General features: G+C 38.9%; 1 protein-coding gene across 14 annotated transcripts in view; it reads right to left on the reverse strand.

Annotated features, from left to right (window-relative positions):
• The window catches only part of Wnk1 (WNK lysine deficient protein kinase 1), a 156,155-nt gene that overhangs the window by 50,004 nt on the left and 80,757 nt on the right, over positions 1-25,394 (reverse strand). For 13 of the 14 annotated variants that reach the window (XM_004669145.2, XM_045137326.1, XM_045137328.1 and 10 more), the window contains 5 exons: positions 17,018-17,106; positions 12,518-12,737; positions 11,058-11,391; positions 9,532-9,716; positions 698-781 (listed from right to left, as the gene is read on the reverse strand). In XM_004669145.2, the coding sequence (XP_004669202.1) occupies positions 698-781; positions 9,532-9,716; positions 11,058-11,391; positions 12,518-12,737; positions 17,018-17,106 (912 nt within the window). Of the gene's footprint in view, positions 1-697; positions 782-2,507; positions 3,744-9,531; positions 9,717-11,057; positions 11,392-12,517; positions 12,738-17,017; positions 17,107-25,394 lie in introns of all 14 variants that reach the window. The other variant, XM_004669140.2, reaches the window with a different exon arrangement.

The raw sequence follows: 25,394 nt of genomic DNA on the forward strand, positions 1-25,394 counted from the left end.
CAACTATGAGTTAGTTTTTAAAAAAAATGTATTTATTTATTTATTTATTTGGGGGGTGGGGTGGGAGGCAGACAGAGAATGGATATGCCAGGGCCTTCAGTGCCACTGTAAACTAACTCCAGACACATGCACTACCTTGTGCATCTGGTTTGTGTGAGTCCTGGGGAACTGAACTTGAGTCCTTTGGTTTTGCAGGAAAGTGTCTTAAACACAAAGCCATCGCTCCAGCCCTAAAGTTGGTTATTTTATATATATAGTTTTGTCTTGTTTTTGAGGTCTTACTCTAGCCCAGGCTGAGCAGGCACTCACTCTACAGGCCTTTAACTCACAGCAATCCTCCTACCTCTTGCCTCCTGAGTGCTGTGATTAAATGTGTGCACCACCGCACTGGGTGGTAGAATACTTCTTGGGCAAGTATGAAGGCTTTTCCTCTCCAGGACCCATATGAACAGCTGGGTATAGTCAGCCCCATAGAGGAGCAGAAACCTGAGAATCACTGGAGCTTGCTCCCTCCACCCCAAGAAAGTCAAGCTCCAGGATCAGTTGGAGACTAGGGTTCAAATAACAACAGATTGAATGAACACCTGACATTCTAGCACATACATGTGCATACATCATATTCCACACACAAAATTCAACATGCCATTTACAAAAGATATAAGACAGTGCTGCTGGCCACTGCACTCACTGTGCTTACCTGCTGGGGATGTTGAATGGGTTGGGAAGATGCAACTCCTGCTAAGCTACTTGAGGATGGCTGGCCCTGGCTCTGCGCCTGTGCCTGAAGCAAAAAAGGTGAACATAAGTTAGAGAAGGCTTATGGTGAATGTGTACATAGGTTAGACTTTTGCAAAATATTTAATCTCCTGATCCTGTTTGACCAAAATTAGACATTGGCTTGAATGATTTCTGGGGTTCCTTTATAAGAAAAGTTTAGACAGGGATCATAGGACATTTCTGTTCCTGTGTGCAAATAACTCTTAGTTAACAACTACCACTTATGCTCAGGCCATACTTTTAGTTAGCTAGAATAGTCAAGATTCATAAAAAAACTGTTACACAATATGTAATAGTATTATTATTAAAAAATTTAATCAGAATAATTAAAGAAAAGAAGCATTTGATATTATTTCTTTCTTTTTGCTACTTTCTTGTAGTGCGAAGTCTTTAAAAAAAAATACAAGAATCTGTTAAAATCAACTACTAAATAGGTATAGCAATAATTATACATGCGGCAATATCTGGAGCCACTTCTGGTTGTCACGATAGCAAGGGAATGTGGCTAAATACAGAACAGCCCACTAACAACAAAGAATTACTCAATCCAGAATGTCAATAGTGATGAGTTTGAGAAACCCTGTCTAATGTGCTCCAATTAGCAAGAAATCTAAATTCAATGGGAAATGTATGCAGGAATATATGTGCATGTTATGGAAATAAAAGCTACTACCTTTGAACTAGAGCTTAAATTATCTACTTTGCAAAGCTTAAAGGACAGTTGACTACACATTAATATATCTATAGTGGGGCTAAAAAGAATGACCATGAACTACAGTTTAAATTTTAGAATCGTTTTGCTTCTCAAATTAAGTAACTGATATTTTGTGTGCATTTTTGGAGTTATTTATGACTTTGATGGGGGAACAGCATAGGAAGAGCATAACAAATTTCTTAAGAGTAAAATACTTGAATATTCAAATGATGTCTTAACTATATGATTGCATAGTCTCCTAGATAGTTATAAGGTATATACACTAGATAAAATTTATCTAAATCATATATGAAACAGTCATTCAATTCTTTTATTACCTACATTCCTTTGTCTATATTTGAGTATATACTCATACATATAACTAAATTTAAATTCCATGAGAAAACAAGGCTTAAGATGTTAACTGTTCCTGAGCTTGTAAGCTGTATCAGAAAGTGAAGCACAATAATAATAATAATAATAATACATCCCACTACCCACTAGATTCTAACAGTTGATAAAATCAGTCCTTAATTTTGTGGATTAATACTGTACTTGAACATTTAATGCAGTGACTTATTGGGTACTATTGTAAAACATGGTTTTTAAGAAAAACTACTTAGTGTTAAGAAGAACTTTGACTACTCTTCATTTTTTGACAGTTATCCTCTTACATATTTTAGATTTTTCTCAAAGGAAGTAACTATACTAAATCATTTTAATATACTTAAATAATTAGGGCTACACCAACTTTACATGACAGACAATTGCCTTTTTACTACTAGTTGAAAATTCCATATATAAAGTTAGTCATCATTGGTTCTGATGATTAAAATTATAGGGAAATCAGGTAGCTTCTGCTTCATAGTTTATTCTCAAGTAAAGTAGTTTAGAACCCCCCCCAAGAGAAACTCTATTAAAAAATTAAATAATAATCCTCATAACTCCATAATTCAGGGAAATGATGAATAGAAAATTTAAATGAAACGGTGCATAATAGGGTAGTTTAAAAGAATTGTGGAAGTTTTCCTATAACCTGTGGATGCAGTGCAGATCCTCTTGAAGAAAATGAGGCAGGTAAGACCTGCTGAGATGTGGTTCCTTGGGGGAAACAGAAGAAAAGTGGGGATTCTTGTAACATTGTCTGAGGCAGATGTATAAAGGGCAATGAGACGTCGGAACCAAAAGATGCAGCTGTTCCCCCGGTAGGAGGAGGTGACTGAAAATCACTGAGATCTGAAGAAGTGATTTGAGAGGAATCACTGGAATATTCTGGACTTCCTATTGGCCAGTTTTGTCCCAAAGGCTCTACCACAGAAATGGTCAATTCTGGGGCATGGTTTTTACGCTGTTCTTCAGTCACAGGTTGCAGATGGCCATGTAATCCAACTGACTGAGGAGGCAGTTCTTCCTGATTTGAGTCCATTGCAACCTGTCGATTTCTGTAAACACGATGAGGTAAAATCCCACCTTTTTCTCCTGAAGAGGAGCTTGGTGTTTGAGCATGAAATTCAAATACACAGTTGCTTCTGTTCTCACTGCTATGAGTTAACACAGCTGGTGCAGAATGCGGAACAAAGACAGGGTGAAATTTCAAATGTGTAGCATCTGTACTGTTAGGTGCAGAAATACTAGAGAGGGGAGATGCTGGACTCAGTCCAGAATCTAATTTTAAATTCTGAAGGTGTCCTACCAGGAAAGTCTGTCCAGGTGGAAATTCAAAGACAGAGCTTGAGGTAGGGCCCCCTGGCACTGGCTTCTGTTCAGGTATCTGTTTCACAGGACTTGGAAGTACTGGTGAGTTGTATGAAATGCCCTCATACTGTCCTGTCACCTGGGCCTGGTAATGTACCCCAGCTAGATACACTGCTTCCTGAGGAATAAAATAATGAGCTTCTTCTGCCAGTACTAGTCCAGGTCTATATTCACTGTAAACTTGAGTTGGCTCAAACACAGGCTGGACCTGTATTTCACATAGCTCTCTAGTTACTCTACTGGCTGTAGTACCCAGCATAAGTACAGCCTCAGGTGTCCAGTTAGTTGGGCTGCCACCAGGCAGAAGATTTTGACCAACAGTCCTCAGCAGGGGCTGGAAGTGGCGAGTTTGGGCTTCCAGGAAGGAGGTGCTCTTACGTCGTTGGGAAATGGCTACTTTCGGTGGACAGATGGGAGGTGGTGAAAAAGAAACTGGACGTTCAAGAATAGTTGGGAAAAATATCTGTGATTCTGGGAATGTTGGGGTCCCCCCACACGGATGCGTCATGGACTGAGGCTGTATCAACATGAATAAGACAAGTAATTCATACATTCATATGTGAAATTACATCAGGCATGCATAACTGGATAGTTCTGTGTAACCCCATAAAATGGTTACACCAACTTATTAATAAAGAAATAATGCTTTTGGAAATTATGTGCATAATAAAAACCCATTAAATACATCCAGGGCCAATAAAGTCAACCTGTGGGGCTCTTTGCATTACAACAGAGCTGCTTTCCCACAAATTTCTTCTTTCAAAGCAAAAGGATGAATTAAACTCCCTAAGTGATTATTCTAGTCTACCCAAAATAATTATGTTCACACATAAGACTTAAAAATAATTATGTCAAGGGAAGGAGCTAAAGTTAGTATTAAAGAGCAATAAACCCAACTATTTTTATAATGTGAGACGTATACTTCAATATAAGCTATTGTACTGTCTTACATATTCTTAATATCCTGCAATTTTGGGAACTTCAGTGTTATTTTTATTTACTGGCAATAGATGATTGGAAGAAATTTATGAGTTGAAACCAGAAGAGGTTTTTAGTGGATAGTAAAAAACAAACTACTGAACCAGGTGTGGTGGTGCACACCTTAAATCCCAGCACTTGAGAGGGGTAGGAGGATCAGTGTGTGTTCGAGGCCACCCTGAGATTACATAGTGAATTCCAGGTCAGCCTGGGCTAAAGGGAGACCCTACCTTGAAAAACCAAAAACTACTCATGTGATTTTTACACACTTATAACCCAAGCTGATAGCCATTTTAGGCTACTATATGAGACCCTGCTTCAAAAAACAAACAACAAAAAGATAAATGACTAGATTTTTCCTCATCTATACCAAACTAGATTAAGTTAATAGTTTTACTACATGAAAAATGCCACACAACTCTTCTCATCATTGATTAGGGTTGAACATGATGGATTTTTTTTGATTCTTAAAAAAAAGTGTCGAGGGCTGGAGAGATGGCTTAGCGGTTAAGCGCTTGCCTGTGAAGCCTAAGGACCCCGGTTCGAGGCTCGGTTCCCCAGGTCCCACGTTAGCCAGATGCACCAGGGGGCGCACGGGTCTGGAGTTCGTTTGCAGAGGCTGGAAGCCCTGGCGCGCCCATTCTCTCTCTCTCCCTCTATCTGTCTTTCTCCCTGTGTCTGTCGCTCTCAAATAAATAAATTAAAAAAAAAAAAAAGTGTCGAGCCAGGCATGGTGGTGTACGCCTTTAATACCAGCACTCAGGAGGCAGAGGTAGGAGGACCACTGTGAGCTTGAGGCCACTCTGAGGATACAGTGAATTCCAGATTCCAGGTCAGCCTGGGCTAGACTGAAATCCTACCTAAAAAAAAAAAAAAAAAAAAAAGTGTCCAGGGTTAGAGAGATGGCTTAGCCATTAAAGCACTTGCCTTACAAAGCCAAAGGACCCAGAATGGAGTCTCACGGACCCATGTAAGCTAGAGGCACAAAGTGGCACATGTGTCTGGAGTTCATTTGCAGTGGCTAGGGGCCCTGGTGCATCCATTCTCTCTGTGTCATATATAAATATATACGTACGTACGTACGTACGTATGTATGTATGTTTGTTTGTTTTGGGGGGGTTAAGATAGAGTATGTAGTCTCAAGGTGGCCTCTCGGCATTCCTCCTACCACTGCCTCGCATGCACCACCATGCTCGGCCTAAAAAAAAATTTTTTTTTAGTAAAATATGTCCAAATATTCTGTTTTCTCTTTAGATCAAGTAAATCTTTCAGCTTTTAAATGTGCCCAAATCAGATGAAATGAGCAATATAAATGGTAGCTAACTTTATTTAGCAGCACGTTTTGCTCCTAGAATTTAAGGCTTAATTTAGAATCCTAGCTTACCAAGTACAATACACACTATAATTCACTACCATGGATTGGACTCCTTTTAAGAGATTAACTTTGGGCTGGGGCTGTAACTAAATAATTGAGTGCTTGCCTAACATTGGCAAAGACTGAATTCAATCCCAAGAACCACAATAGAAGACTACGTTTCTTCTAGTAGGGAAGACTGCCTATCATCAGCAAGCTGACTGAATTGTTTGTTCATAATAGCTGTATCAAACAGAATGTTCACTGTATTGCTTATTCAACTTGTGTCCTAAAGCCGTATTTATAGTTACATTCTCCTAGGCCAAAATCTGAAGGTTCTCGTGTTGCCAATTCTGAATATTAACCATATTCTGTTTGGAAAAGCAATAGCAAGTTCCCACTGTACTTAAAATAATTTGAATTCCTTGAAGGAGCATTTTTTTTTTTTGTCTTTTCATTTGTTGACAGAACATTTTACACAACTGACTATTAAAACCAACTTTTACTCAATTATTCTTCACTAACTATAGTAAAAATGAACTCATCCAGCTGCATTAATATGCCTTAAGAATAAACAGAGGAAAAACACGTTTGTGTAATGTTATATAAGACTTCCAATAATTAATTAAGTTACTAATTAGTTTAGAATTAAATAATATGCACTCTTCTTTGCTATGATATGAAAATGCAAAAACTGTGTATCAGTGGAAGATAGGAAAATATAGTAAAAGCTGTATTTTAAATCCTGGTATACCAAGGACAGTATGAACATTTTCACTCATCACTTCCTTATTTTTTATTCCCCCTCAAAGATTTACTACAGAAAATGTTTTTTATAGAAACAATAGTTACCCTAAAAGCACAGTATGCAACTAAGTTAATAATTTAGTTGTGCTCTTTATCCAAATAAGTGATGCCTGGATGTATTCATTGGTACTAATTTTTCAATTGTCAGGAAGTTTACAGTTACATACAGTACTGACAAAAAGGGAAGGCAGGCTGGAGCGTCGATGCTGGCGCTGAGAGGCAGAGTGCATAGGCAGGATACTCTCCAATGCTTTAGAGAGTTTTTCCGCAAAAGTTTCCTCAGGGGCAGTCCGAAGGAGGGAGGGAGAAATATGTGCAGACAGCACTGGTGTTGGAGTGCAAGGAGCACTGGGAGAGATGCGGGATACAGAGGGAACAGCAAAAGGATGGGGAACACAAATCGACATGCTACGGCCACGACGAGGCTAAACAGAAAACAAACACACATGAAAAACACAGTACTTTGAAAACAAAATAACCAAATGTACAGTGATAACAGGGTGTAATTAACACAAAGAAATGTTCCATCCTCCCCAATTCTGCAAAGTAAAAAAATATTTTTTGAGGGACAATCTAATTCCACAAATCAGATCACAACTATTCTCCCTATTCCTATACGGATACATTTGTGAACAGTCATAATAAGAATTATGACCTTAAACACTTTGCAAAAGCATGATTTGTTATAATAGAAATTGGCTAAAAGCAGCAGACGGGGAAAACAATAAATATTGGATTATAGTTTTGAAAACAGCAAGACTAAACAAGATTGAATTCTGTTAGTTTAAAGCATAGTGTATGCTTTTTTTTTAAGGAGTTTATTTGCAAGAGTTTTGGAAGCTTGAAAAAAAGATTTTTATTTTAAAAGATATCAGACCAAAAAAGTAGTTTTTTTTTTTTTTTTTTTTGTAATTACATTTGCCAGTCTTTTCCTGCAAAAGTTAAAAAGTCAGTATCTAATAAGAAAAAGTATAACTTTCTTGAAGAAATTCACAACTGGCTATTAGAAACATTCTGCACTTTTATGAAAGGAGTCAGAAGAAAAACTACCTTCAACTTCAGTAACTTTTCTTCAGGTGTGTAATAGATTCAACTTAGATCTACAAAGTTTGAGGTGCCCTAAGAAAAAAGTGTTTTACATGGTTGTAAAGCAGTAGGTCTAATACTGTGAGGCTGTCTAGAAGCTTATTTCCTTTTAGATATTGTGAACTAAGCATCTAATTTTACATTTTCTTTGCCAAAAAAATGGCTACAAAGAATATTTTGAGTCAAATTTGTACCCCACTGATAACAAGTATAATCATTATTTAATTTTTATAATCTCTGCCTCTATTTTAAAATGTTCACTTATTATAAGTCACGATAAGTTCTTCTTGGAAGTAATAGCAAGTAATGCAATTATAAAATGTTTGAATATTCTGAATACCTACTTAGTAATTCTTTTTAATTCCTTTATAGAATATTGTCATTATAAGGGAAGAAATAGTCCATTTTTGAAACACTAAATAAATATAGCTATATTAGCAGCTCAAATACTTAGTGATTAATCCAAGTCCTTTTCCAAAATAGACCAATGCCCTTAGTCCTGTGATGAGGGACCAAGAGATTATACATAATTGTTTAAAAAATCTAATTACAGTTATGATGATTGAAAAATTTGAAAAGTAGAAACTAAGAAATGCTGACAACTAGTATATCAGAATACAGAAAACACATCTCCCAGCAGTTCTTTTTCTTAGTATTTCACAAGTTAAGAGTGAATTGTTAAAAGGTGGGTTATTAGTTGTTTTCTTTATGCTATTTTAGCCATTCATTGTAAGACCTAACCAAAGCAGAACTGATATGGATTCTGAAACAAACATTTTTTTATTCCAAACTGTATCATGAAAGACCAGAGCAAGCAAAACTATTTTCAGAGAAAGAATTTCCATTTAATAAATAAAGATCAAGAATCCATTAAGCTCAGATTAAAAGCCTACTGAGGAGGAGGAAAAAAATTAGTCTGCTTGAAGATCTCACTGAAGTACGAAAAAGTTAACAGTTATTGCCTAATTCTCTTCTAAGGCATGAAAAACATACATCATATTTTCCTTTGAAGAGTACAGACAGCCAGAACAAAAAATTAGATATTTTGTGATTTATGTACTTTAACATTCTCTCTGAGAAGCAAAATAGATGTGTGTGTGTAATCATACATATATACAACTATAAAGCATTTTAAGAAGAAATGACTTCTGTAATTAGTTCTGAAAATAAATCAATAATAAAACAGATACCAAATTAAGGGAAAAGCAAATGAACATATACTGGGAAAGGAGCTTGTGTCTAATACAGGCTTTAAAGGCAGGAACACGCATAGCAGCTGATGATCAACTAAATACAAGCGCTAAATTAAATGGTCATATAAATAAAGGGTTTCTTCACTCTAAAGTATGCACATGCAGCACTCGATCATGGTTTAAATGTCTTACCTGTATTCTTAATAAAATAAAAAAATCTTACAGAAAATACTTAATTATTTTAATAAGTGAACTTTAAAAAAAACCTTCTTGTACCACCCACAAACCATCAGGTAGTCTAGCTTATGCTACTTTGAAGTTTTAACTCTTAAATGCTAAAGAAATTATCTTTAATCAAGTACAGACTGATACTAACTTGCATATAGCTGCTTTATAATAGGAACTTCAACTAATTCTCACATATTAATGTATAATGTATTACTGTTACCCTGCTTGAGCTTATTTCCTTTAGAAATAATGTTATCCTTCAGTATCCAAGAAAAACTGGTTTCAAGAAACCTTTGCAGGCACTAAACTCTGGGGCTGATAAAGCACAGTACCTGCACATAACCTACAGCACACCCTCCTGCATACTTTCACTCTTCTCTAGGCTACTTCTAATAGTGTGAAAGCGATGTAAAAAGTCACTATATTATCTGGTAGGGAATAATGACAAGGTTTGTACATGTTCAGTACAGATGCATTTTTTAAAGCATTTTATAATCTTGATTGCTAATCGGGAACTTAGACACAGAGAAATGACTACACCATTGCTACTTTCTATCTTAGACTCATACTGCTACTAGGATAGTAGAAAAAACTTGAATTCTGCAGATCATCTATTTGGCTCTCATTTTAACGTAACATTTTATTATGAATTTACTTACCATACTTGTGGGTGGATATACCCCATGTGGCTGAGATTGTGCTTGGACACTAGGTGTAAGTCCTGGAGCTGCGCCAGTAGAATGTGCCTGTTCATGCTGGGAACCATAGGAAACTGTCTGCTGGCTGCTCACTCGAGATTCTGTGAAGACTGAAGATCCCTGACCACTGTCAACTGTTCCATCCGCTGAAGGAGAAATGAATCACCAGGGGAAAAAAAAGGAAAGGAGATGAAAAAAGGTTCACATTTTAGATTCATTACATTAGTATGTTTGGTTATTTATTTATACAAATCTAAACTAAATAACAAAAATGATTAGCAGTCTTACTAAGTAATTTTTATCTACATTTAATGAGAGAAAAAGGTAGCCTATAATAAAAGATTCTCTGGTTGACATAGAATCTAATACTCCAAGGGAAATTATCAAGTCTTCAACTGAATACAGCTTTAAAATCTTATTTAAAGAGACTGTGGGGGGCTGGAGGGATGACTTAGCTGTTAAGACATTTGCCTGCAAAGCCAAAACCCAGGTTCAATTACCCAGGACCCACGTTAGCCAGATGCACAAGGGGCAAACACACCTGCAGTTTGTTTACAGTGGCTGGAGGCCCTGCCCACCGCCCCATCAAATAAATAAATAAATAAATAAATAAATAAATAAATAAATAAATAGCAAGACAATGAAGAGACGTGTGAGGTCTCAGTGTTAATTAATGACTACTGGTCTCTAGCTGTATGTTACTATGCTATTTAAGCTTAACTAGAAAAACAGGTAAAATTTTAAGTAGCAAATATAATTCTTTACTAATAGCATTTAAGAAATTGTGAAAAACAGACATTCATAAGCTTAACTTACTGGAACTTCTGAAATTATCTAATATTTCATGCACAATTTTTTAATGTCCCAGCCTTCTGCTCTATTAATCATGAATGAACACAAGAATAAAAATAAGCAAGATAGCAACTACTTCAAATTTTCTCAACTATTGAAACCTAAATGAAATGGACAAGGGGATGGGGAAATGGCTCAGTCAGTGAAGAACTTGCCTTACAAGCATGAAGAGCTTAGCTAGATCCCTAGCACCAATGGAAAGATGCTGGGAATGGTAGTGCATGTCTGTAATGCTAGTATAGGAAGTACAGGAAGATCGCTGGGGCCTGCTGCCCAGCCATTCTATCCTAATTAATAAGCTCAAGGTCCATGAGATTCTTTCTCATAGAGACAGATGGCATGCCTAAGAAATGACACCCGAGGCTATCCACTGGTCTCTATATGCATGTGCACACATGTGCAATACCTACCCACACATATATACATATGTATACAGACCTGCAGACCACATACACACACTTTAAAAAAAATGGACAAGATAAACCAGTTAGGGGTTAGGGAAGTAGCACAATGGTAGAATGCTTGTCTACCATGGATAATGCCCTGGGTTCCATGATGGCTAGTCCTTTGGCCCCCAGCCCCCAAGTCAATCAAGAGCACCATTAGCATATTTTTCTATTTCCCCAAATGCTTACATAACACAGATATACTGGGCTGCTGGTACTGTAGTTGCTGATGCTGATCTGCCTCCGGTTCTTCAGGCTCTACTTGTGTAGAAACTGAAGTGGAAGTGGTGGGAGCAGTAGGTAGACCAGTGCTAGCAGAAGGGAGCTGCTGGATTCCTGTCTGGGAAGTATTTGCTTGTTGTTCAACCTGCTGTCTAAGACTGTTTTCTTCCTGTTTTCTTTTTTCTTGTTCTTCTCGTACCAACTGCCGTTGCTCTCGTTTTCTTTTAATTAAAGACACCCTGTCTTTGATAGCTTTAGCCATGGTCTTATGATCACCTTCACAGACATATCCAGATTCTACCTACAGATTAAAAGAGTATATTAGGCCGGGCATGGTGGCACACGCCTTTAATCCCAGCACTTGGGAGGCAGAGATAGGAGGATCACAGTGAGTTTGAGGCCAGCCTGAGACTACATAGTGAATTCCAGGTCAGCCTGAACTAGAATGAGACCCTACCTTGAAAAACCAAAATAAAATAAAATAAAATAAAAGAATATTAAACTGGGCATGGTGGCACACACCTTTAGACCCAATACTCAGGTGGCAGAGATAGGAGGATGACTGTGAGTTCAAGCCCAGCTTGGGACTACAGAGTGAGACCCTAGCTCAAAAAAGCTCCCCCCTATAAAGAAAAAAAAGTATAGAGCTGAGTGGATGCTTAGCAGTTAAAAGCACTTGCTTGCAAAGCCTGCTGACTTGGGTTCAATTACTCAGTACCCACATAAAGCCAGATGCACAAAATGGCAAATGCGTCTGAAATTCGTTTGTACCCTGGCACGCCCTTTCATACACCATGAGCCCCCACCACATTTTTCTCTCTCTCCATAAATGAGTATTTTTTTAAAAGAAATATGAAGGACTAAAATGCAACATGATCAAAACAGCATATAAAAGTACAAAGGCCGTGCTGGAGGAATGGCTTACTGGTTAAGGCATTTGCCTGCAAAGCCAAAGGACCCCAGTTTGTTTCCCAGGACCCATGTGAGCCAGCTGCACAAGGGGACGCACATGTCTGGAATTAGTTTGGCAGTGGCTGGAGGCCCTAGTGTGCCCATTCTCTCCCCACTTTCTCTGTTAAATAGATAAATAAAAAGAAAATATTAAAAAGTACAAAGGCCAAGTATGGTGTCACACGCCTTAATTGGGAGGCTGAGGTAGAAGGATGACTGAGTTCAGCCTGTGAGGCCAGTCTCAGACTCTACATTGAAAAACAAAAAGAACAAAGAAAATAAGGACAAAAATGGACTTACTGGGGGGGGGGGGGGGAGGAATCACAGAAAAAAAATCCACAACCCAGAGACAACTTTTGGGAGCCAATACAATTTTACATTAATGAAATATTAGCACACATACACTGCCTCCCCCCCAACAGTATCAATGCATAAATTGACATTAATTTTTAAGTGCTTAATTATTGCCAATTTACCATTTCTTGAGCAACATCTTCTGGCACATCTCTCTCCAAGTCAAAGGAAAACTCAATAGCTTCATTGTCTTTGTATTTTCCCTTTAATTTCTTAATGTCTTCAATACGCAGCCATAATTTAATAGCTATCTTTTCTCCATCATCTTCTTCGGCTAATTCTACCCGTACCCCCGTTTCCTCCTGGAAAAAGGCATGGTTCAAGAGGTCTTTGATGGAATATCTTTCAAAGAAAAGGAAAAAAAAATATTAGTTTGAAAGGGCATTTTTCTTCTTTCTGAGATAGGTCTTATGATGCCTGGGTTGGTACCAAACTCCTAGAGCTCAAGTGATCATATCAGAGTTCTGAGTGTTAGAACCATAGGCAGGTGAATATTTAAGTCTTGGGTTGTCTTAAAGCTCTCATTCAATGCTTTTTTTATTTAAGAGAATGAATATGGTGTTCCAGGTCCTCCTGTCACTACAAACACACTCCAGACACATGTGCCATGCATATGGCTTTACATGGGTACTGGGGAACTGAACAAGGGCCATCAGACTTCGCAAGCAAGCATCTCTAAGCGACTGAGCCATCTCTCCAAACCCATGAATAATTTTAAAATGGGCATGGCTATAGCTACTTAATTAAGAAAAAATGACTGTGATAGAAAAACCAAGGGCAAATTTTTGATTCTTTCTTTTTCCCTCTCTTTGGTTTTTCGAAGTAGGTCAGTCTGGCCTGGAATTCACTATGTAGTGCTGAGATTAAAGGTATGCACCACCATGACCAGCTATCTCTTTTTCAAGAAGTATTTATTAATTTAAGGGAGAGAGAGAGGCAAAGACAGAGTGAGTATGGATTCACATGGGTGCTAGGGAGTCAAACCCAGGCCATCAGGCTTTGCAAACAAGCACCTTTAACCACTAAGCCACCTCTCCAGCTGTTTCTTTTGTGATAATGCTGAGAATTTAACCCAGAACCATGCCCAAGCTATACAAGCACTTCCACCACTGAGCTCCAGCTCATAAGGATACTCAGTTCCAGAATATCACATCAGTTGTGAATAACAGCTGGCGATGACAATTCTTAAACTAAATGATCTTACCTTACTATTAAGTAGGATACAAGTAATGACAAGTGATACATAAATAAAAATGCTTCAAAACATCACATAATTATTTATAGCAAAAAAATCTCTTTATATTACCTGATCTTTGGCCAATATCCAATGATATAACATCTGATTACTATAAAAGGCTAAGAGGTATTGATTCTTACTCATAGTTTCAAGAAATTCATTCAATTCCATGTTAGAAATTTGTGGATTAGTCAAGCAGATGACTGACTATATAGCAATCTTTTAGACAAAATAGTTTTAAAATACCAGTAATGGAAGAATTCTTTCTTCCAGTAAAGAAATAGAACAAAATGTTCAAACTCAAACAAACATTCCTATTTAGAGTTTAAAAAATAAGTTTTAGGGCTGTGTATATCAAAATAGAAATTTCAATTAAATATGTAGTAAAATATCTTAAAGATCATGATGTTGGGCTGGAGAGGTTGCTTAGCAGTCAAGGCACTTGCATACAAAGTCTACCAACCTAGATTGAATTCCCCAGTACTCATGTAAGCCAGATGCACAAATGCATCTGGAATTTGTATAGAGTGGCTAAGCCCCTAGTATGCCCATTGTCAATCTCCCTGCTCCATCTCTCTCTGCTTGGAAATAAATAATTTTTAAGGCTCATGATGTTAAGTGCTTCCAAATAACATAGTTGTGAAAAGAATATAAACTAGGGCTCAGCAGTTAAAGCCACTTGCCTGCAAAGCCTAACAACCTGGGTTTGATTCCCCAGTACCCATGTAAAGCCAATGTACAAAGTGGCATCTAGAGTTCCTTTGCAGCAGCTGGAGTCCCTGGCATGCCCATTCTCTCTGCCTGTGTCTCTTCTCTCTCTGCGCTTAAAAATAAATAAAAACAATTTTTTTTTCAAAAAGAATATGAAGCCGGGCGTGGTGGCACACGCCTTTAATCCCAGCACTCAGGAGGCAGGGGTAGGAGGATTGCTGTGAATTTGAGGCCACCCTGAGACTCCATAGTGAATTCCAGGTCAGTCTGGGCTAGAGTGAGACCCTACCTCAATCCCCACCCTTCCCCCCCAAAAGAATGTAAAACTAGAAAAGCAAACATGTGGAGCTTTTAATTTGGCTGACATGCCTCATTGCTCCTCAAACTTCAGAAGTTTGGTCATCTTAATTTAAAATTCATATTTTTAGTGAGATGGTGTACTTTTTTGGGGGGTGGGTATGGTAGTAAAGTAAAGGCAGATTATCTTTTAAAACCAGATCTTGGTTCCTTGCCAGACCTAAAGGTGATGATATCAGCTTTCTGGCATTTCCGATACTACATGCTCCTCTGAGAAAAGGCCTCGGTTTGTACAACTGAACACATCAGATCTCCTCCTAAGTTTAAGTCTTGTCTTTTTACTCAAAGGAATTTTTATGTTTTGTTCTTCCATTCTGTCCTAATGACAGGAAAATCAAGACCTGTATGGCCGAGTTGATTTTAGAGCCAAGATTTAATACCACCATTTAGAATTCAGTGAATAAAGGACTAAGGAACAGATCCGCTGCATCAGAATCGATTTTGAGTTTTTAGTCATGTTGTTGCTATGTGTAGCATTCACTGAATATAGAAACTGTTTAAAATGATTCTGATTCATTGAAATTTCACTAAACCATATTTTTTTAACAGCTTTGACATAGCAAATCTGATCAGCTTTCTTAGAACCTATGAAAAATGGTATCTGAATTTTCAGTGCCAGGGATGGGATACCTTCCAGTGAGTTGTTGGCCAGGGAGGTCCCTGATTCCCCCAAAACATTATAGGCCATTGCTGAGGCCCTTGGTTTCCCACCAGGAATAGATGGTAAGACCCTATTGCTGAAGACTCCACATACTTGGGCTGCAAGGCCACTGAGAAATCCTGCTGGAACTGAGCTGATAACCTCCTCCATGTAGACCAGCTGACAGAAAGGTAGAAGAAGCCATTCTACATGTAGTTCGATGGGAGAAAGAGATACCACCAGTGAAGATACTCAATAGTGGACAGTGCAGGCCTCATAATTGGCCAGCCTGACCAAATGAGCCAAAGGGTGCAATAGTGGCATGTTTGTCTTGGTGGAAACCAACTGCCCTCCAATTGGACTGGAAGCCCGCTCCATGGGGGGGGAAACACATCCCTGATACTGAAAACTTAAAATGCCTAGTCATGAACCCTAGGGGTGTAACATCTGCTGATGTCTGGATAAATGTATATACTATGCTTATCAAACTGCCCAGTAAGCACTTCTCTTAATGTTTATATTACTACTACTCTCACTTTGGGTAGAGAATCTTCTCTTTTCAGATGGCAGTGACCTCGGGACAACTCAGAAGAGTATCATAGTGCTGGAAAGAAATGACTGGAGTACTGAGGAACACTTAGATCACACCTTCTAAGGCTCAGGGTCTAATGCAGAACAGGGGGCAGAAAAAATGTAAGAGCCAAAGGAAGGGTAGGACTCCTTACAATATGCTCCCTCCAGACATAAAATGGCCTGGATATCCATGACCTCATAGTGCCTGACACTACCTACACAAGACCATCATAAGAGGAGGAAAAGACCATGACATCAAAATAAAACAGAGACTAAAAAGAAAAAAAAATAAGAAAAAAAACAAAATGAAATAGAGACTGATTGAGATGGAGAGGGGATATGATGGAGAATGGAATTTCAAAGGGGAAAGGGGGGGGAACGGTGTTACCATGGGATATATTTTATAATCATGGAAAATGTTAATAAAAACTGAGAAAAAAAAAAAAAGAAAAATGCTATCTGGTGGCTGGAGAGATGGCTTAGTAGTTAAGGCACTTGCCAGAAAAGCCAAAGGACCCATGTTTGATCTCTCTACAGATCCCATGTAAGCCAAACACACAAACCTGATACAAGTACAAGGTTGCAAATGCATGCTAGTGAAGGAGAAGGGGCAGAAGAAGGGGAAGGGAAGGAAAGAAATACTATGTGGTATATCAATGGAAAAACTAAACACATTTATTAAATAAAGATATACTAGTTTGAGCCAGGTGTGGTGGTGCACACCTTTAATCCCAGCACTCGGGAGGCAGAGGTAGGAGGATTGCCATGAGTTCGAGGCCACCCTGAGACTCCATAGTGAATTCCAGGTCAGTCTGGGCTAGAGTGAGAGCCTACCTTGAAAAACCAAAAAAAAAAACCCTATATTAGGTTAGACATGGTGGCACATGCCTTTAATCCCAGTGCTTGGGAGGGTGAAGTGGAAGGATTGCTGAGTTCAAGGCCAGCCTGGGTCTCATTCCTGGTTAACCTGGGCTAGAGCCAGAACCCATCTCAAAACAACAACAATAGGACACATTAGATTGGAAATTATACTCAGAGGACACTATGTTCTAGGTTTGTTTTTTTTTTTCTTCATGTAATACAAGGTCAAGAGAGGCAACTTACCGTTCATCTTTATTTTGTCTTATACATCCTTCAATGATTTCTTTTACTTCAGGAATTGCTACTTTGTCAAAACTGGCTGGCTTCACTCCCTGAAAACCATGCAGAAACCCATTAATGAATATAATGAAAACATCACCTTTAAATTTTGTTTTACAATTTCCAGTCAGGGTTTAATGAGGTTGCCTCCCCACTTCCCACGATTTGCCTGTAGGGCCTGATCCATACAGCATCAGAGCTACGAGGTGATATAGTTTAGTTTCTCAAAAGTAACAAGGAACAGTAGGACAGTGGATCTCTTACTTACATATGTGGCAATGAAAAAAACTTAGGTTAGTTATAAAATCTTTTATTCAGGTAAAGTAAGTTACAGCTAAAAAGGCAGCCAGGTGTTCAAACTGGGTTTGAAAACCATTAAAAAAAACTGAGGGAAAAAAAATAATAATAAGAGAAGAGTGTGCACACATGTACTTGGGTGGGTAGGTGAGGAGTGGTGTATAGGGGACTCCAGCCACTATAATCCAACTGCACACACTTGGGCGCATGTGCAATCTTGTGCAAGCATCACCTTGTGTGTCTGGCTTACATAGAATCTGGGGAGTCAAACATGGGTCTTTAGACTTCTCAGGCAAGTGCCTTAACTGCTAAGCCATCTCTCCAGCTCAGGTTAGAAAATGTTTTATTCAACCTTGCACACTAATACATTAATCTGATTTTTACCCTTTAATTATTTTAATACCCAGGAATAGATATGAATATACAGCTTAGTTGGCATAGTATTATAGTACTTTAGAAAACTCAACTAGTATATAAAGAGTTAGTACTATTTTGCCAGGATCACTATGGAACAAACTATCTTAATACAATTAAAACACAAAATGAGAGCCAAGCATAGTAGTATAAGCTTATATTCTTAGAACTTGGGAGGTGGAAAAAGAGAATCAAGAGTTCAAAGTCAACCTTGGCCGCTTCAAATGAACTCTCCACACATGTGCCACCTTGTGCATCTGGCTTACATGGGTACTGGGGAAATGAACCTAGGTCCTTAGGCTTCGCAAACACCTTAACAACTAAGCCATCACTCCAGCCCTCATTATCACTATTCTATGTGATGCTAAACAGCATCAAAGTGATAGATCAGAATTTTCATAAAGCATACATCTTTGAGACTAAAACTTTCAACAATCTGAAAAATAAACCTAAGATATTAAGGAAAATATATTACTACTTGAGAGGTGGTGTAGAAAGAAAGTGTCATGAATTCTATCACATTTCAGTGACTATACTGACTAAGAATTCAAGTAAGGTAGGCATGGTGGTGCACACCTTTAAACTTAGCGTTTGGGAGGCAGAGGGATTAAGATCACTGTGAGTCTAACACCACGCTGGGCTAGAGTGAGACCCTACCTCATAAAAAAAAGGGTGGGGTGTCAAGTAGCTACACCAATATGTTCTCTGTTCATGCTGTACAGTAAATATATGAACATATCAATATTAGAGGGGTTTCACAAAATAATTTACAAAAATAAACCATCCATAAATTCTGATAAATCTGTATAGTATCAGAAACATATAGTAAAAAAAGTTAGTGACAATTGGCTACATGACAGAAATGTACATAAGCTCTCATTGGTTACTGTAAATCAATATAGTTTACTCCCTTCTCTGTGATTTAAATTTCCACTTTTAGTTCGTTGCAATCAACTATGATCTGAAAATATTAATAACTGACTTGATTCTATTCAAGAAGGTTTCCCACCAGGAATAGATGGTAAGACCCTATTGCTGAAGACTCCACATACTTGGGCTGCAAGGCCACTGAGAAATCCTGCTGGAACTGAGCTGATAACCTCCTCCATGTAGATCAGCTGACAGAAAGACAGAAGAAGCCATTCTACATGTAGTTCAATGGGAGAAAGAGATACCACCAGTGAAGATACTTAACAGTGGATACTGCAAGACTTATAATTGGCCAGCCTGACCAAATGAGCCAAAGGGTGCAATAGTGGCATGTTTGTCTTGGTGGAAACCAACTGCCCTCCAATTGGACTGGAAGCCCGCTCCATGGGGGGGGGAACACATCCCTGATACTGAAAACTTAAAATGCCTAGTCATGAACCCTAGGGGTGTAACATCTGCTGATGTCTGGATAAATGTATATACTATGCTTATCAAACTGCCCAGTAAGCACTTCTCTTAATGTTTATACCCTTATATTACCACTACTCGCACTTTTGGTAGAGAATCTTCTCATTTCAGATGGCAGTGACCTCAGGACAACTCAGAGAGTATCATAGTGCTGGAAAGAAGTGACTGGAGTACTGAGGAACACTTTGATCACACCTTCCAAGGCTCAGGGTCTAATGCGGAAGAGGTGGCAGAAAGAATGTAAGAGCCAAAGGAAGGGTAGGACTCCTTACAACATGCTCCCTCCAGACACAAAATGGCCTGGATATGACCTCATAGTGCCTGACACTACCTACATAAGACCATCATAAGAGGAGGAAAAGACCATGACATCAAAATAAAAGAGAGACTGATTGAGATGGGGAGGGGATATGATGGAGAATGGAATTTCAGAGGGGAAAGTGGGGGGAGGGAGGGTGTTACCATGGGATATTTTTTATAATCATGGAAATTATTAATAAAAATTGAGAAAAAAAGAAACCACATTCAGTTAACTTTTCTATACTACAACTATTCTATTTTTATTTATTTATTTATTTATTTATTTATTTATTTATTTATTTATTTGAGAGCGACAGACACAGAAAGACAGATAGAGGGAGAGAGAGAGAATGGGCGCGCCAGGGCTTCCAGCCTCTGCAAACGAACTCCAGACGCGTGCACCCCCTTGTGCATGCTAACGTGGGACCTGGGGAACCGAGCCTCGAACCAGAGTCCTTAGGCTTCACAGGCAAGCGCTTAACCGCTACGCCATCTCTCCAGCCCTATTCTATTTTTTTTTTATTAGTTGTTGGTGTTATTCTCTTGCTGTAATACGTACCTATACATTTATGTATAGTATGTCTGAGAAGAAATGCATATAAAGTTCATATCATCAGTTTCATGTGCCCACCAGAATTATACACTGAATGATTCAGTGCTAAAGTTATTGTTGCTTTTATTTATTTAGAGAGGACAGAGAGAGAAAGAGGCGGGGGAGAGGTGAGGGAGAGGGAGAGGGAGGGAAGGAGGGAGGGAGGGAGGGAGAGAGAATGGGAACACCAGGGCCCCCAACCACTGCAAATGAACTCCTGACACATGCGCCCCTTGTGCATCTGGCTAACGTGGGACCTGGGGAATCGAGCCTTGAACCGGGGTCCTTAGGCTTCACAGGCAAGTGCTTAACTGCTAAGCTATCTCTCCAGCCCAGTGCTAAAGTTCTTAAACACCAAAGTTAAATCTGGAGAATATACTACTCGAGCTACCATTTTAACAGCAACTAAGTGTGTTATAGCATCAATGCTAAAGTCAAACCCATGTAATTTAAGTCTGTTTCTAAGAATGAGTACAAAAATCAATTTAAAAATATATTTGCTGGGCGTGGTAGTGCACACCTTTAATTTCAGCACTTGGGAGGCAGATGTAAGAGGATAACCATGAGTTCAAGTCCACCCTGAGACTACACAGTGAATTCCAGGTCAGTCTGGACTAGAATGAGACCGTACCTCGAAAAACCAAAAAAAGGAATTATTTTTATTAATTTCTTTGTGACACAGAAGAAGCAGACAAAGAGAAAAGGGCTTTCTGCCACTGTAAAGAATTCCATATGCATATACTACTTTGTGCATCTGGCTTTACATATTGGGGAAGTTGAACCTAGGCCATTAGGCTTTACAAGCAAATACCTTTAACCACTAAGGCAAAGATCATTTTTATGTTTTCCTCAATCACCTTATTTTTCCAAATCCAACTAAGTTTCCCAAATTGTCAAAGAATTCACATAATTCTAATGAAAATAATGATGCTGAAGGCTTTTTTTTTTTTTTTTGAGGTAAGGCCAATAGCCTGCCCCTTTTTTTTAAATGAGAGAGAAAAAGAACGAGAATTGGTACACTAGGGCCTCCAGCCACTGCAAATCAAACTCCAGACACATGTGCCACTTGTGTGCATGTGAGACCTGAAAAGTTGAACATCTCTCCAGCACATGGCTGCTTTAATACATCAGACACATATTTCTACTCAGACTTCAATTAGAAAACTCCTTTAAGAAATTGTAAGGATGTTCTATACTAAAGGTTACTTAATAGCAGGGGAAAAAAATATTTTGTTTCATATTGGCTTCTGTTTTCAACAATAATGTAAAACTGCATAAAGTAAATTTCAAAATGCTACTTATAAAAACAATGGTAAAGGGGCTGAAGAGATGGTTTAGTGGTTAAGGCACTTGTCTGCAAAGCCAAAGGACCTCAGTTCAATTCCCCCATGACCCTTGTAAGCCAGATGCAAAATGTGGCATGCATCTGGAGTTCGTTTGCAGTGGCTGGAAGCCCTGGTGTGGCCATTCACTCTCTCAAATAAATAAACAAAAATAATAATAATGGGAAGAATGATTTAAAATACTTTTGGGAGACATTTGCTTGAAGCACAGTTTGGTACAATAGTTTGCTGTGTTCCACTTATTTGTACTTTGCATGTAAAGACAACTCTAATGCTATACAATGTGAACAGAAAAATCTGAAGAGGAAAAATGTGCTTTCTTCCATACCACAAACATCTCAGGGGAATGTGTTTGGATTACTGATAGTACAACTCTCCATATTAAGTTAATAAAGGAAATAAGTGTGATTGATTCTGTATCAATGTCAGGGAGGTACAATGACAAGATGAAATAATGTATTAATGAAAATTTTAAGTTCAATGAACTAGACAAGCAGCAGGAGTCCTGTGCTTCAAGGAAGTCAAGCAAATGGGTCTGATGCTTGCCCAGTTTACCAATCTACATCCACAAAAGTTGGAATCCAGTATCATATCTAGGATGACACATACTACATGCATACACATGCCAAAAAAGGAAAAGGAAAAAAATATCCTGAACCTTTTTTCATCATCCTCTTGCCAAACCCTGTTCATGCAAACATATAAATATACATCCACATCTTTACAAATTGAGAATACTAGTTGAATGAAATACATAGAAGACAAAGCAGAGCCATTATCAGTTTGTACTGTTTTCTTAACCTATAATCACAACTTAGAATAGCTGGGTATGGTGGCACACACCTTTAATCCTAGCACTGGGGAGGCAGAGGTAGGAGAATCTCTGGGTTCAAGAGCAGCCTGGGACCACAGAGTGAATTCTAGGTAAGCCTCAACTAGAATGTGACTCTACTTTGAACCCACCCCCACCACAAGAAAGCAGGCAATTCTATAGCAATGTTACATAACATATTCAGGCTCCACTGCTGCCTTCGAAAATGCATTATAGGTACTACTTTAGTCTATGATCTGGCATTAAAAGATTAAGACTACTACCTACTTAGATACTGGAAACCTAACAAAACATTTTCACCAGTCAGTTACTGTTAAGAAAACAGGATTAGGGGAGGCAGTGCTGCAGACAGGCCCAGGGCAAGCCCTAGCTGGGGTTCCCCTCTGGCTTCTTTGCCTGGGACCAGAATTGTAAGAGCATGCTTGGGGAGACGATAGAGATGAGGAAGAGCAAGGATCTGGAGGCTGGGGGTCATCAGGTGATGCCTGAGCTGCATGGTGAGGAAGGTCCTGGGTTCTGCCCCAGCTGCAGCAGAGGGGAAGAGGTGAGGGCTTGGGTCTATTTCCCCTGTGGAGGAGGCGTCACATTCACTAATTTATTATGTAAGTTTGCAGCAGCTTGGAGACTTAAGTGAGGGTTAGGAAAAGTTTAAACAACCCCATGAAGGCAAATGTACTCATGGTCGTGCCCCCTTCCTTGAAAGGGGGACCCTCATTCGTTGGGGCAAGGGCAGGCAGGGGAGGATTCTCATGTAGAAACTCCTGAAAAATCAATCATGCACTTAGATGCATTTTGCTAGGGAAAAAGTTCATAGTTTCATCACATCTTGAGACACCCAAGACCTCAAAACATGAAGAATTCCTGTGATGGGTCAAGTGGACACATGGTCACTCTCTTCTCTCCAGTCCCAGGAACACTGCTCTTTAGATTTAAATCTTTGCATTGGCTAAATTACTTCAGATACATTTAGGAAATTAAAGGTTTAAATGCATTTGTCCCAACATAAGGTTATTAGTTAATAGTGGGTAACAGTCATAATTCCAGATAGTCTTCCTGAGAGTGGTACAATACAAGGAATTGAGATGTGGGAAGAGGAAGGAGGAGGGAATGATGACAGTCTTTACTGTATCAATATGTATTGAATGCCTCCTGGGTTGTGGTGAGGTGATTCAAAAATCAATTAAGAACCTGCTTTAAAAAAAAATTGATTTGGGGCTGGAGAGATGGCTTAGTGGTTAAGGTACTAGCCTGCAAAGCCAAAGGACCCAGGTTTAATTCCCCAGTACCTTTTTAAAGCCAGATGCACAAAGTGGTGCATGTGTCTGGAGTTCGTTTGCAGTGGCTAGAGGCCCTGATGCCCATTCTCATTTTTTTCTCTCTCTCATAAATAAATAAATAAAAACAAAAACAACAAAAAACCAGGATTATAGGGCTAGAGAGATGGCTTAATGATTAAGGCCCTTGCTTGTGAAGCCTAAGGACCCACATTCGATTCCCAGGTAAGCTATATGCACAAGGTTCCTGCACATGTGTCTGGAATTTCTTTGCAGTGGCTAGGGGCCCTGGTGTACCCATTCCCTCTCTGCCACTTCCCTCCTCTCTTTCAAATAAATATTTTTTAAAAAAGAAATCAAGATTATTATAAAGGACATATGTGGTGGTATGTGCCTTTAATAGCAACATTTGGGAGGCTGAAGTATAACAGGATCACCATGAGTTTCTGGCCAAACTGGGCTAGAGTGAGACCCTACCTGGGGAGAGGGGGAAGCCAAAACAAAGCAAAAATCAAAGTTGTAAAAATACGTAGGTTCAACTTTTTTTTTTTTTTTAAGAGGACACAGGAAGCTTTTTCCTTCTATTTTTATTATTTATTTGAGAGCAACAGACAGAGAGAAAGAGACAGATAGAGAGAGCATGGGCGCTCCAGGGCCTCCAGCCACTGTAAACCAACTCCAGACACATACACTCCCTTGTGCATCTGGCTAACATGGGTCCTGGGGAATAGAGCCTCAAACGGGTCCTTAGGCTTCAGAGGCAAGTGCTTAACCGCTAAGCCATCTCTCCAGCCCAGGTTTAACTTTTTTGAATTTATTTTTGTGTGTGGTAAATATGTGTATAGTGGATGTGTGTGCGCACATGCATGTAGGAATGCTGACACCAGAAGAAAATAGCAGGTGTTCTCTACCCTCAGTAACCAGGCTTTTGATATATACTCATCATAGTCTTTTTTTTAAGATATGAGGGTTGGAAACATAGCTTAACAGTTATAGGTGCTTGCTTTGAAACTGCTGGCTTGGGTTCGATTCCCCAGTACCCACATAATGCTAGATGTACAAAGTGGCACATGTATCTGGAGTTCGTCTGCAGTGGCAAGAAGCCTTGGCATGTCCATTCTCCCTCTCCTTATAAATAAATCAATTAAAATATTTTTAAGATATGAGAAATTAATGTTTCTTTTATAAATGATAATATCTTAAAGTTTAAGTTTATAAACTATCCTAAAATATGAATTCAGTAGCAGAAGGCAATAACAAAATGTTATTCCGTCTTATTTCCTTTTAATTTGTATACTCCAGAGATGAAGACCAACTTAAAGAACCACAATGTTGCAAATGCCACTTTCTTTATTCCCTAACCTAATTCTACTTAGTCTTATTCTAACCGGTCAAAACAAGTATTGCCCACCTACCCTGAATGAGGCTGAAAAACAAAAACTAAAACAAAACAAAAGAAAAACAAAAACTGAAAAGAATACATGAAAGAACTGGGTCAGTCTCTCTTTTTGAGGAAGGGTCTCACTTGAGCCCAGGCTGACCTTGAACTCATTCTGCAGCACAAGCTGAAATCACATCAACTCTCTTACTGCCTCCTGGGTGCTAGAACTTAAGGTTTATGCTACTAAGCCCAGCCAAAAACTAAAGAGTAAATAAAGCTAGGTGTGGTGGTGGACGCCTTTAATCCCACTCTGGAGGCAGAGGTAGGAGGATTGCTGTGAGTTCGAGGACAGCCTGAGACTACATAGTGAATTCCAGGTCAGCCTGCACTACAGTAAGACCCTACCTAAGGGGGGGGGGGAGGGAAATGGGTTACTCTTAGACAATAAAACGAAATCTTATTAGGACACACAATTCTCTTACTCCTGCAGAGTTAGCAACTCAACAGCTC

This window comes from Jaculus jaculus, chromosome 18, assembly GCF_020740685.1.
Source record: "Jaculus jaculus isolate mJacJac1 chromosome 18, mJacJac1.mat.Y.cur, whole genome shotgun sequence".
Lineage (NCBI taxonomy): Eukaryota > Metazoa > Chordata > Mammalia > Rodentia > Dipodidae > Jaculus > Jaculus jaculus.